Source organism: Puntigrus tetrazona, chromosome 13 (assembly GCF_018831695.1).
Source record: "Puntigrus tetrazona isolate hp1 chromosome 13, ASM1883169v1, whole genome shotgun sequence".
Classification (NCBI taxonomy): domain Eukaryota; kingdom Metazoa; phylum Chordata; class Actinopteri; order Cypriniformes; family Cyprinidae; genus Puntigrus; species Puntigrus tetrazona.
Genome location: NC_056711.1, coordinates 6,028,773 through 6,042,965, shown reverse-complemented (window position 1 = coordinate 6,042,965; position 14,193 = coordinate 6,028,773). Strand labels below are relative to the sequence as shown.

The 14,193-nt window shown below is 38.9% G+C and overlaps 1 protein-coding gene across 1 annotated transcript; it reads left to right on the top strand.

The window, feature by feature from the left end:
- Nucleotides 1–3,056: 3,056 nt before the first annotated feature.
- Nucleotides 3,057–13,758, top strand: gabrg1 (gamma-aminobutyric acid type A receptor subunit gamma1). The gene is made up of 9 exons (XM_043255926.1): nt 3,057–4,651; nt 6,691–6,851; nt 8,559–8,626; nt 8,794–9,014; nt 9,277–9,359; nt 9,826–9,963; nt 10,481–10,633; nt 10,788–10,987; nt 11,674–13,758. Exons 1-9 carry the CDS (start codon nt 4,581–4,583, stop codon nt 11,947–11,949), a joined length of 1,371 nt encoding a protein of 456 aa, XP_043111861.1. The 5' UTR covers nt 3,057–4,580; the 3' UTR covers nt 11,950–13,758.
- The last annotated feature ends 435 nt before the right edge of the window (nt 13,759–14,193 follow it).

Genomic DNA, 14,193 nt, shown 5'->3' with positions numbered 1-14,193 from the left:
CTGGAAAAGCATATCTTTGGGTACAAACGAGCATCTGTCAGAACAGATGTGTCCACTTGTGCGCACAATCATCGCACGCACAGACTTGACCAGAGGGGAGACTAAAAAACGAAGCCGAATTTCATTTATCGGCCCCTTTTAAGGTGGAACTGATGCCGACTCCTTGTCAGGTGGCATTAACAAAGCGTTCTGCCTTAAGCGACGTCTGTGAGGATGTCGTGAGGGTTTATCAGATGTGAAAGATCACAGAGGCAGCGCATCCAACCAAGTATGCGCTTGCTTGTGTCTGGTTATGGGCTCAAGCCATTTGAAGCCTTCACAAACAACGCCGAGCATTTGCAATGGATTCCTCAGCTAACAATGTGTGTCGTGATGAAAGAGAAACAATATGAGAACAAAGCTAAATCATTCATGCCTCCAAATAAAGGGAGCTAATATGGTATTTACTTCACCTCTGGCACCTGTTGAGAATGTTTGAACATCTCTGATATGTGTGCAGAGCTGCTGCTCCAAATTATAATTGTTTGTTTAATGAGAGTGTATTTCATTGTTTCCTAATTGCTTTCCTCCTCTCCAACAGACTGACAATGTCACAGCGCTCCTTTCAAGATTTGATTTGTCGTCGCTCATGATAAATGAACAATCAGAGAGGACAAACAACTCCGTAGAATTAATGGCTGATCATTGGGAATATATTGCAGCTATTGTTTTCTTTCGGGCATGGACATGCTCTCTTTACAATAGGATTTCTTGCTAAAAAACTAATAATATTTAAGTTGCCAAGGCAACATTTGTGCATTTCAAACATTTTTGTTTACATTTCTAAAATTTTTTTTTTTTTCAATTCAATATTTGCCTTTATTTTCTACACAGAAAACGTATTTTTAATACTGGCAATTTAATGGAAATATAGCTATTGCTTTATTTATCACATGGACATGCTCTGTTTGCAGTACTTTACTTTAATATTTGCCCGTAAATATTTATTTAAACTATTTAAATTAGAGTTTTAATTAGAATTAGATTTGATTAAAACACTTTAAAAGCATAAACAAAAATATTTTAACTGCTGAAGTATTGAAATTAACTACTAACGTTAATTTTAAAATTAAAAGTATGAAAATTAAAAGGAAGTTAATACTAAATAGATTTTTTTTAATTATGTTACAAAATTACAAAATGACCAAAATCTGATTTAAAAAAATCTAATTCAACATAAGAATGCATAATATAATGCAGTAGTGACACACAAAAAAAACACTGATGTAAGGCATTTAAAAAAAATGTCACAAGACACAAGATAAAATGAATGCATAGGAGGTTACCGCAGGAGCAAACAGAAAATCTGATTTCATCTGTGCCCATGTTTATGCATGCATACTCATGTGTAAGCTGAAAAAAAAATGACAGAGATAAAAGGTTGCTAGATGGCAGATAAAAAATAGGGGAAAGCGGGGAGAAATGGGGTTGGGATTCCTCTACAGAGAAACCAGCGGAGCATGAATAAAGGGTTGGTTGAGTTGCCAGGCAACAGAAGGGACAAGCACAGGGCTTTGATGCTTAAAGTGTGTGACAGAACTTGACTGTTTGTTCTATGTGCTCACGTAGTATGTATGTATTATACCTATATGTAGTGTTTTAGGAAGCTTTGTGCATGTTATTATAGCTGATAAATATCATTTACCACTGTATTAAAACTTTATAACACTACAAAGTTTTTTCAAGTACTAAATATACACTAAAGATCATTAAAAACAAATTTAGACAAATTATGTGAGCATTTCAGACATAAAAAATTCTAATTAGCTGATTGTGCTTGTATCATACTGTTAAAATGTGCTTTTGTGTGTGTGTGTGTGTGTGTGTGTGTGTGTGTCCAGCAGAGAATATCTTGGGCACATCTCAGGTCCTCATCATTTTGTCTCACAATGTTAATGGCTTACAAAATAATAGAGATTTTTTTCCATTCCTTTCATTTGTGTCAGAGCTTCAGAGCACATCTGAATACAAAGTACTTCACCATAAAGAGAGGCTGCAACAGAGCACTGGCCTTTGTGCTGAAACCATTCCTGCATTTTAATGGTTTGTGAGAAATTTATAATCAAATGTAAATCGAAACATATCCAACATATCATTATAGTAGATTATTACTACGAACTGAAATCACAATCATGTGATGTTCTGATACACATAAGCTTTTGAATGACTTTTTGAATGATGTTATTATTTGGTTTAGAATTCAGGAATGATGGCAAAGAGAAGTGGAAACTGTTTTGAGCACGAGTCTGGAAAGTGTCTATTTCTGCTCTTCTTGTCGCATGGAGCTCTCCATGGTGCTGACAATAATGGCGTATAAAGCTGAATGAACTGCCAGTCATCTTATCGATATATAATCTCAGGAGGTGAATGTCTTCCAGATCACGAGGCCATATATGGCCATGAATATTGCAAAAGTGTCTTAAAATGGAGCAGCAATGGGTGTGTGCTGTAAAGGTCTGGCGCTTTGAAATTTGTTCATCTGCCACGTGTTGTACACCATACGCACCTGGAGGGTCATGTGGCATTTAGGATTTTATGGTTCTCACTGGATTTGATCTTTTGTATCTTTATTTTCATTGCAATGATAATAGACAAATTTAGTTCAAATCGCGCTCATGTGTTCGCTGTATTACGCAGGCTGCGTGGAGATCTGCCTGCAAAATCAAACACATCTGAACCAGCTAATTAAGATCTTCAGGAACACTTGAAAATTACAAACAGGTGTGTTGGAGGAGGAAAGCAGATCTCTAAGAACAGGAGCGCTCCTAACTGCGCCTGAAAGCTGAAAAATGCTGCCTCCGCAGGTAGCATGCGGAGAACGGATGGCAACAAGGCACATCTGCATCCAGCGATCGGTTTATATCCCGTCTGCTGAAATACCATTTGACCAATTGATTTTTTTTTTGAAGGGAGCATAGATGAATTGTGGGATGACAGTTGAGCTAATAAACGAAGATTCCACTCCAAAGCTGCCTTCGGTGGTCAATTTGTGTGTAAATTGCCAATGTTTATGTAATTTTTAGCATTGTAGTAATTACATGTTTGCTTGGTGATCACCAAAGCTCTCTCTGCTGTGCTGTATATCATTAAACCCACATGCTGCCTCAGACGTTCATTCAATATCACTTTTGGATTTCAAAACCGAATGCAAAGCCAATGCCTGATAAGGCAGAGAGGCATAAAGTAAGCCGCCTGCTTTCAAATAAGGCCCTAAACACACGAACACACATTCACTTATGAATCTAAATGGAAACACATTTTTACCCAATCTTTTTATATAAAGATTTTACCCAATCTTTTTTCTACAACCAACCCCACATCCTAATTTTTGTCTCGTCAGATTTAGCTCACTTCCAAGTAAAAAAAAAAAACCTTCTCAAAGTATGGTTATAGTAGGCACACACGCACATACATAATGATTATTTGTTTTTCATGATGACACTTATGATTTTCATACTGTAAAACTGTCCATTTCTATTCTCTAAACCTAACCCTTACAGAAAGCATTTACAAAACATCATTTTGTATTCTTCATGAGGACCGGAATCATGGCCCCACAACATCGTACATTTAAGGTAAAAAGTAAGATGAATTTCAATAAAAAATGTAACTTTTTGATTCATCCTCTCCAATAAGTAATAAAAACAGTCTTATTCTTACATAGCCTTTGGGCTATAAGAGTAGGTTCGGCAAGCACAAAAGCTATAACCACTGATCTATATATAATGACATACATGATTATATATAAAATGTTCTCTATTATATATCAGTGGCTATAACCTAAAAACATCATAAAGGCTCCAAATACGCACGCGGACAGAAATCGCGTCAGAGGGTTACCATAGCAACAACACGCCGCTCGATCAATTGCCTCACATTGTAGGCCACGTATATAACACAGCAGTACATCATTAAAACCCTTATAAATAACAAAAGCGTTTCAGTAGACTGTCGTTTTAGTTAGTTAATTTGACATTTTTAGTACATAAGACCAGTCACTCTGTTTAACGGCGAACCCGTAATTTGATTGCTCATCCATACACACCATCATTGCACGAGATACATTTGAACTTTATAGACTAAATTCTATAGTTAATTTTGGTCACGGCAGGCTGCTTTGCCCATCCCGGCGCGACGTTGGAAATGTCGCATTTGTCACTTTATTAATTCCGAACAACAGCAAAACTAAGTAAAGGCGCCATAAATCACAGCTTGATGTACGGTCTCCGAGGTAGAGCAGTCAGCTCTTTTTCTACAGGCGGTTTCTAATAACTCCCGGAACATCGAGAGCGTCTCACTCAGCAGATCGCCGGATGAACACAGCGGTGCCGCAATCAGCGAAATCCCGCATTCAGCGCTCACGTCCGCGACGCCTCTGCCGCCTCGCGCACACGCCGTGGGCTCTAGCTATGTGCATTCGTCTAGACAGCCACTGACAGCGTACGCCGACGCTTTCGACCGCCGCGTTAAGCACCGCTCACGGTTTTTAGGCGCTAGTTCACCTCGGACACCGCTTTGGTTTCGGACCGAGCTCTCGCACGATGGTCCTGCTGCATCGCCGCCGGAGAAAAGAGACGCTGGTTTGGCTGCTGCCGGGTCTGCTCGGAGTCTGGTAAGTTTTCGCTTCGCGGGGGGGCGCGGAAGAAACAAGGGACTGCTGAAAGAGCCCTTCGGACAGTCCACGACGCGAGCGGCCGGCGCGCGCGATGTACTTTTACGCTTTTCCCGTGGCGCGTCGAATCCATCGGCTCGAGCGTTTCCACCTATAACTGCCAGTCACAACACGTGCTTTTCACCGAAAACACATTTTGAGAAGAGTAATACAGATCGTAAGTGACAGTTTCGCTCAGGGCATTCGTGTCGGTGTCGTCTCGTCTTTTAGCGTGGACGTGCAACGTCTCCAGTCTCCAAACAAACAACCTTGAGGATACTTTAGCCTGCAGTCCGCTACAGTTCATCAAACAGCACCAGAACTATACCGCTTACACACGATTAGATTTCCCATCTTGACATAGGCTAGTCAGATTAGAAGGGTATATCACTATATCTCCGTTGTAAATGTAAATGTTATGCATAAGTGCACATTAACACTTATGCTGGCTCGCATTACTTTTTCCTTATTTCCCCCCCCCCAGCTCATTCAGCGGACTGCCTGTGTGGAAATGTTTAATAGAATACACATATGCTACCTGGTTTGTAGCATTTACAATCCTCTTATTCACTCACACCCTGTAAATGATGTAATTGGCAGGAGCTGTTTTAAACGTTTTCTATTTTTTTTCTCTTATTCAGGCATTTGTTTGTCTTCTGTGTATTCATCGTGGTTATTAGCGCTTGCCTCTGAGGCCCGCAAAGGTCATTCAGAGGCTACCGTTGTGTCCGGACAATATAAACTGCATTTGAGGAAAATGTTCTGTCTGTGTATCTTCCATTGACAGCCTGCTTTTCAGCCGCTCAGCGCTGTGCCTACGGGGATCGATAACCTACATTCTCTCCACCCACCTGGGTCTCATCCACAGGGATGCTTCATATCGATTTTTCTGTCTTTCGTTATTTGCATATGTATGGGAACGTACCATTTAGACGTCTTGTTTATAGACAAAACTCAGATGTACAGTCACATGGGTACTTTGACTTTTTTTGAAGACGCGTGTAAACACATTTTAGGGTCACATCTAGATAAAAGACAGTGCGCTACGTGATTGGCTGTGTCTACAATTGAAACACTTTATATCACTATGTACTAACTTTTACATTAATTACGGAATTTATACATGTTTTTACATCATACTTACAATTAAAAATACCTGCAGCGATTGCATCGGTAATTAATACCTATAATTATACCTTTAATTACTGTATCTCACCTCAGTAAGAGCTAACGTGTTTCGCCAAGCAGAAGTGCATAATAAATACACTGTGCTCGACAACCGACGTAGAAAGCCTGTCGGCTGAAGACATCTAATATAAAGAAGAACTAAATCTTGTCTTGTATGTTTTGCAGATCACCCGAGAGGTATCGCTTTTAGCAGCTTCAGCGCACTTTCGCCTTCAATTCTCCAAAGCAAAAGTTGCGACATCAGAGGAGACTCGGTCTAGACCGAGTGGCGGTGGCGCACGTTTTTCAGTTAGAAGCGATACCCGATATGTCTGTTCCTGCAGATAATGCTCCAGAGAATAAATTTAGTAGCTCTTACACCACATACTGCAAGAGAGCGAGCGCGAGAGGGAGTTACGGGTGATAATTTAAACCCCTCACCTTCAGCTGTTCCCTCCCTCCTCTGCCAGAACACATCTTCATTAATCACCGCGCTCTTTTATTAGAACCTCCTCTTTGTATCTCCTGCACTGCGCTCTTTTAAAGACTCCTCTCTCCTGCCGTCAAGGCGTCCCCTATACGTTTACAGTCACTGATGACTCCTTTTATCTGTTCTTCCTGTAAAACTCATCATGCGAATTCTCCCGTTCTCCCTCTGTCTGTCAAATGTAGCTCTCTAAACCGGCCGCTCGCTCTTTAGAGTTTAAGCTCCTAACATAAACCGGCTCTTCTTGTGACTACTCTCAATTTTTAAATCTAATATCGCTGTATTATTTACCCCGCCGCTGTCTGTCTGCTCATATCGCCTCTGTTTGTTTCTGTTTTTATGACAGCATGGCATTTGGCCCGAGCAAAGCAGAGGAGGAAGATTACGAGGATGTCCCCATAAATAAAACTTGGGTTTTATCACCAAAGGTCTACGAGAGCGACGTCACCCTTATCCTAAACAAATTACTGCAAGGTTACGACAACAAACTGAGACCGGATATCGGAGGCAAGTTATTGTTTTTTTGAAAAAGGGTGAATGCTTGCATCTACGCAAAGCGCCTGCAGATACCGTCTAGGCATGTTTACGGCCCTCAAACACAACGTCACAGCTTACGGGTAACTGAAACATGTTAATAATTATAAGATAACGCCGTCATTATCATGAAAGCGCGCGAAGAGGAACACGCTGTGACATTTAAGCCCTCCAAGCAATTCAGAGTTTCTCTGTAATCATCATTTTTACTTCACCATCAGCATTATTGCGGTGTTAAATGAAAAAGTGCTAGGTTTTGGGATTCTGCTGATGTTTTTCTCCACACCAGGTCACTTTATTCTCGGTACATCAGTGTTCTGGAAGCGACGCGGCTGACTAGAGTTCACTTATTTAAAAGGATTTATCTCAGTAGTGTTCGGGTACAATAGACCCAAATCACTATTGATCTTCCTTCTTTATCTGTGTTTTATTTGTGTGAGATAGAGGGAGAGAGTGTAAGTATGAGCAGTACTCAGTTAATCAGATCGCAGGGCGAGCACTGAGGGATCGCGGGTCAACACGCTGAGTTTTTGTCATCTGTCACGTCTCTGCGACTGGATCTCCTGCGACAGGAATATTTTTGAAACCACAAGGATGAGGATTCGGGCAGCTTTGAGTAATCTGTGTGGCTGATACGGGAAACGTGAATTGGTTTGCAGCCCATTTAACTTCCGTAATGAGACGCGTTTCTGAGTGAAACAGGACATTCAGTGAGAAAATTTGATTGTATCTACTGATTGGGAATTGATTGGACGGTCACATACCAGGATGGAGCCAGGCTGGATGTAGGTTTGCTAAAAATAGCTGGCTATTGGTTAACATTGTTCAATAGTCCACGCTAATTGATGCAGAAAGACAAAGGAAAAAAGAAATAGTAAATAAATGATTAACACTTATGAAAACGCGTGAAGAGATCATCTGTGGAAACACATTTTCAAAAGTCATGTTTTTTTGTTGTGCATTTCAATAAATCTCAACCTGCATTTGGGTTAACTAACTAGCTAACTAACGCAATAAAACAATGAAAACGTGATAACAAAGAAGTTATGTGTTTTTGCAAATAATATTATTTCTGCCATAGAAAAATGAATATAAAGTTTTTCTTTACATAATAAATGTATATTTATTATGTATATATATAAGTAAAATCACATGCATGTATGTATTTATTATATGAGAATATAAATATTGCATATACATTTAAATATGTTCAAGATGTATACTATATGTGTATTTATATATACGTAATAATTTTGAATGCGATTAATCATTCACCAGCACTATATATTATTGCTATAAAAAGTCCAATTTGGAGATAAAAGCGCAACTGGAAGAAGTGAAAATTATGAGATAAAAAGTCTTCATTAACTTTATTTTTTTTATTTTGTGGTGAAAAAAACTGAATTGTGAGATATCAATTTAAAATTCAGTGGAAAATTTCAAATGTTAACTTGAAATTGGCATAAGTTTTCCTATTTTTTCCCCATGTTATTCTAATGATCTAAAAAAGGTGCATTATATTTTGATTTCATGATTATAATAAAAACTGGTGCTAAATACAGACTGTATTTGTACATTTTAAATAAAACACTATGTCGTATTGTTTTGATATTATAACTGTGATTTATATGTATTTTGTATTTGTGATGATTAATAATTACTGTTGAAATTATATCCTAGTGAGGCCGACCGTGATCGAGACGGCAGTGTACGTGAACAGCATAGGTCCCGTAGATCCCATCAATATGGTGAGCAGAAATCTACAATAACGCATCATGTTCAGAGCTGTAAATATTTTTTAAATCCATCTCACGGCCATCATAGGCACCGTCACAGCCGATAGCCAAGTAATTTCAGTTACAAAAGCAACCAGGCTTTTACGACCAGTCCTCTCATTGTTGGGTGTTTTTTTTAGGAGTACACCATAGACATCTTCTTTGCTCAGACGTGGTACGACAGCAGACTCAAGTTCAACAGCTCAATGAAGCTCCTCATGCTCAACAGCAACATGGTCGGAAAAATCTGGATCCCTGACACCTTTTTCCGCAACTCGCGCAAATCTGACGCCCACTGGATCACGACACCCAATCGCCTTCTGCGCCTCTGGAGCAATGGAAGAGTGATGTATACTCTGAGGTGTGTCCACTAAGAGCCGATTGAATGTTTGTGCGACCCCGTATTCCTGTCCCGTAGCATTGGCTTTCGTACCAAATGACACCCGCTGTCCGTTGCAGCACATGTTTAAGCCATTACATCTGATTCACATTTATTTATGTCAGGGAACTGTTAAGTGTGTTCATAATACAAATATCAAAGCCTGCACAAATGCACTACCTCTTAAATGTCACAATCAACATTTTTTGTTTGTTTTGCTATTGTCTATGATTCTTTTTGTTAGGTTGACTATTAATGCGGAATGCTACCTTAAGCTGCATAACTTTCCCATGGATGAACATTCGTGCCCTCTGGAGTTTTCAAGCTGTAGGTGTTAAATTCTTATGTCAATCTGTCACTCAGCCTCAGTTCTGTCCTGAACGCTGCCGGGCAGCCAATCCCCATACATTGCCTCTGTCAGCCAACCATGCATTGTCAATACTGGCCAACCAAACCTTAACATTGCAGAAGGTCTGCACCAACTACCATCCTCTAACCTTGCAATGAGTGAGGACAGACTTCATCCATCTCCAGCTTTCTCTCCACCCCCTCTCTCCTCTTCTTAGTCTGTGTGACCCCTCCATCCGTTATTAGCATCATGCCTCAGCTTCTCATGTGTTATCATCATCCTCTGTGGGCACGGGAAGGGCATGCCGCGCTTCAGTCTAACAGAGTTGCTGCTGTGTGAAGCCTCAGTGCCATTTTGCCATCAATGTAACTTCTTACGTACATGAACGAAACCAAAGGTCACGTGTAATCTGGTGGATGTGATTTTACTTTTTTGTATTCGCAGATGGCTATCCAAAGAATGAGATCCAGTATAGATGGCAGCGTCGCTCGGTTGAGGTCGCAGACCAGCGATACTGGAGGCTCTACCAGTTTGCCTTTGTGGGTCTGAGGAACACTTCTGATGTGGCACACACTCAGTCTGGTATAAAATAACGCATACGCAATAAATAATAATAGCAGACAATAATAACTGTCATTAATAATTTATAATAGTACTAATAGTAATAATTAGTAAAATAGTAGTAACAATTAATAATAGTAATAACAACAACAATAAGAGCAAAAATAAATGAGCAGATATTATTTATAATGTTACTACTATTGATAATATACAAAAATAAAAGCTAAAAATTATGATAATTATAATACAATACAATAATAATACACATACACACACACATATGTATGTATGTATGTATGTATGTATATATATATATATATATATATATATATATATATATACATTAGCTATTGACATGATAGTACATTAGCTATTATTATTATTAACAAAAAAGAATAAAAGAATAAAAGTAGATGAGTGGTTGTAATTGGAATTTAATAATAGTATATTAGGTCATTGATTCTATTTTTAAAATAAAGTTGCATTTTGATCAGTAATTGCTAAATGACTTCAATGCCCTGATGTCTTGTATTAATAGGGGAATATGTGGTTATGACCATTTTCTTTGACTTGAGTCGGAGAATGGGCTACTTCACCATCCAGACCTACATCCCCTGCAGCATGATTGTGGTTTTGTCCTGGGTCTCTTTCTGGATTAACAAGGATGCTGTGCCTGCCAGAACATCTTTAGGTAATTTAAAAAGCTTATGAATTGAAACAAATCAAAAAATAGAAACAATAATAGCATTTCATTATGTTATGTGAATGCATTACAGCAGAGCATGTGATAATGAAAAGGAAATGTTTCAGTGGGGGTGCTCAACTGTGCATCTTGATTGGCTCAGGTATCACAACTGTGCTCACCATGACAACCCTAAGCACCATATCGAGGAAGTCCTTGCCGAAGGTGTCGTACGTGACAGCCATGGATCTGTTTGTGTCTGTCTGCTTCATCTTCACCTTTGCTGCTCTAATGGAATACGGGACCCTGCATTATTTCACAAGCAATCGACAGAACAAGAAGACCAAATCAAGCCATGCACAGGTGAATGAACTTCGTTTTGCTTTAAAGGTCCAGTTTACCTAAAAAAGAAGATTCGTTCATTTATTCAGATTCATGTCGTTCAAAAGTAAAACATCACCATACACCATAAAATATCACAAAAGAGGTCCATGTGACTAGCAACTAGCATTAAGGCTTTGTAAAGAGAGCGAATTTGTAATTTATAAGCAAATAATGCAGACCACTTATGAGAACTGCATACACCAAAGATACCGTCGAAGAGCTACTTCTACACGCTAAGGAAAGCTCAAATGTCAGGATTTTCTGTGAATTACCACATAATTCTGGTCTGCTCCTAACGCAAAGCTATCATATAAACCACTTTTCCAATACCTGTATGGTGTTTGTGCTGTTTACTTTCATTATATAGAAAAAAAAAACTACCAGGATTTTCTTTAAAAATATATGTAATAATATAAAGTCACACGAGGCAATAAGTTGCTTACAACACGGAACAAGTAAGCATCTCGCTGATCATTGATATGTAAAATTAATTCGCTTACTGCAAAGCTTGCCAACTTATTATCACAGCTCAGTTTAGAATAGGCCACATTGTACTTTTGTTTGCAGTTAATTGAGTGTGCTGTTCAGCAGCGTTGGCATTTGCTTTTGTACTGTACACAGTTTTAGCAACGAAGCGGCAGTGACCTTGCTGTTCCTCTCTGTAGAAACCCAGCATGGTTAACATCAGACCAGGGACATCTCTGCTGCAGATGAACAATATTGCTCCCTACCACGAGGATGACGATTATGCGTATGAATGTCTGGACGGGAAAGACTGCACCAGTTTCTTCTGCTGCTTTGATGATTGTCGCTCCGGAGCTTGGCGTGAGAACAGAATGCATGTCCACGTCTCCAAAATCGACTCCTACTCCCGAATATTCTTCCCAACCGCCTTTGGCCTCTTCAATCTCGTCTACTGGATTGGATATCTGTACCTTTAAAGATGTTGGGCAAGATGTTGGGACTCGGTTCTAGTAATATTTGCAAATCACTTGTAAATTTTCCATCTGCTAAATCTGGCAGCATAAATGGTTGAGAGAAGGGGATGCGTGAGGCTTGATTTGGACGTATTAGTACTTAATGTATCTTTAATTGTACCTGGTATTTAATTTATTGGAGAATCTAAATCTTGGAAGGACGATTACTGTGATTCTGCATTGACGCCAACTGAATATTACCAGCGCTCTCGTTTTTTGAGAAGGATGTTTGCTTTTCCATTAGTTACGCAGGCCATATCAAACCTTGATTGCCTAGTTTAAAACAATCTCTTAAAACCTGCATTTTTTAAACCGCAATATTAGCATCTCTATTGCAACTATGATAAAACTTCAGGATATTATCTCTCTGGCTGAAGCAAAATATTATTGTTTGCAAGGAAAGGTAGATATATTAGTCGCTTCTGATGTTAATTTTCCGAGATAAGCGAAGCTAGCTACTTGTCAGAAAACTAATACTTACATATTAATCTCTCAGAATGTTTTCAATTCAAACTTAAAACAGCTACATTTCTTTGTGAATTACCTGCATTCAGTCATGTACTAAACAAACCAAAGCATAGATATCTGAAGGTTACGTGAAAAGAATTTTGTTCAGCTCAAGAATTACCCAGAAGCCATTTACTTGGAATTAGCCTATAATGATACTGTGAAATGTTCTTGACTTGAACTAATAAGCCGTCTCTGCAATAGATGACACAATGAAATGCCAGTGTGCCCAAGATAAAAGGGTTCACGTGTTATTTTTTATATGTCAAACAAAAGGAATAGAGCAGCCTTTACAATTCACAAATGTTCAGTGTCCTTTAGTACAAATTAGAGTTCACCACCCTCTTCCGTATTCAAGACAGCATTTTGTCTCTCCTCGCGAACGGCGTAATCAGCGTAATTGCATGACTCATCTGAGCTCATCTGAGCTAATCAACCCGTATTTGGAAACGGGTCTGATGGACTTTCTTCAGCAGAGGAGCTAGACAGTCTCAAAAACCACGACATCTTCATAACACAAACCGTGGATGCCTTCTGTATTGGTAATCGACTAAATCAAAAGGCCATTTAATGTGTATTTGCCTTACATTCGATTAAATCTGATCTCAGAATCCTATTGGGTTTGAGAATCAGATGAACGGAGCGTGCGAGTGACTCTCGAAACATCTGTGCACGAAATATACAAGTGTTTTTCTCGATCTCCTGTTACGCTTTCGGCTGTTGCTTGTTTTATTTCATGCTTCCATGTGGTTTGTCTTTTGCTGGCTGTTATCTTGATCACAGACTGCTCTGTTTTCTCTCTTTCTGAACATCTGTTATATACTGTGTTGTGCCCTGTAGCTTAATATATTCTGTATCGTTATCTTTTTTAATGACAGCCTCGTAGTTACAGACTCATGCAACAACCAGATGATAGTACAAAAAAAAAAATAGCGCTGGATAATCTATTTATATTTTTGCATATAAATAGGTTATGACACGAATATCTATTAAACATCATCTGTTTCAGACCTTTAATAATACAGATCAGTGACCTTCATGTATCTGTGTGAGCGTGTGCATGTGTGTCTGTTCGTGAGTGTATTCAAAGCAGACTCTCAGCGTCTCTCGGCTCTGCTCTCCACTCGTTCTTGGTGTTGTCGTAGTGTCTTCTGTAAGCGCTAACCTTCATGCTTTTAACGTGTTCATATGATTTTGTAGCTCTGAACACTGTGAGTAATAAAACAGTGCCTGCAAAACATTAATAAAATTCTACGCTCTCTCAAACTCCGCTGATGATTTCGCATCTTATCAAAATCCCAAAGCGCTGGATGAAAAGGATGAATGTATTTTCTCTCAGGCGGATATTCATATAATAATGCTTTGTTAATATCGCAATTAGTTTTATAATTATTGCCACAAGTGAATGAGCAACAGCATTTTCATACACACAAATTCAATTTCTGTCATTTATGGATCTTAATTGTTATTTCACACATGAATGAGGAATATAAGATGAGTTACTCTATCTTAGGGACCACTTAGGGAGTAAACACGTCATACGTGATACATCTATAAAATTAAACATTTAAAGGGATAGCTCGCTGAAAAAGAAAATGATTGCATCTTTTCTTCACCTTTGTGTGTTTACTGTATGACTTCCTTTCACCTATAAAACATAAGGAGAAATTCAATACATCCCACGAATGTGGAATGGAAAAA

Coding starts and splice junctions, on each gene's coding strand:
- gabrg1 (XM_043255926.1), top strand. CDS start 4,581: ATGGTCCTGCTGCATCGCCGCCGGAGAAAAGAGACGCTGGTTTGGCTG. Junction 8,627..8,793: donor CCGTAGATCCCATCAATATG/GTGAGCAGAAAT, acceptor TGTTTTTTTTAG/GAGTACACCATAGACATCTT. Junction 9,015..9,276: donor AGAGTGATGTATACTCTGAG/GTGTGTCCACTA, acceptor TCTTTTTGTTAG/GTTGACTATTAATGCGGAAT.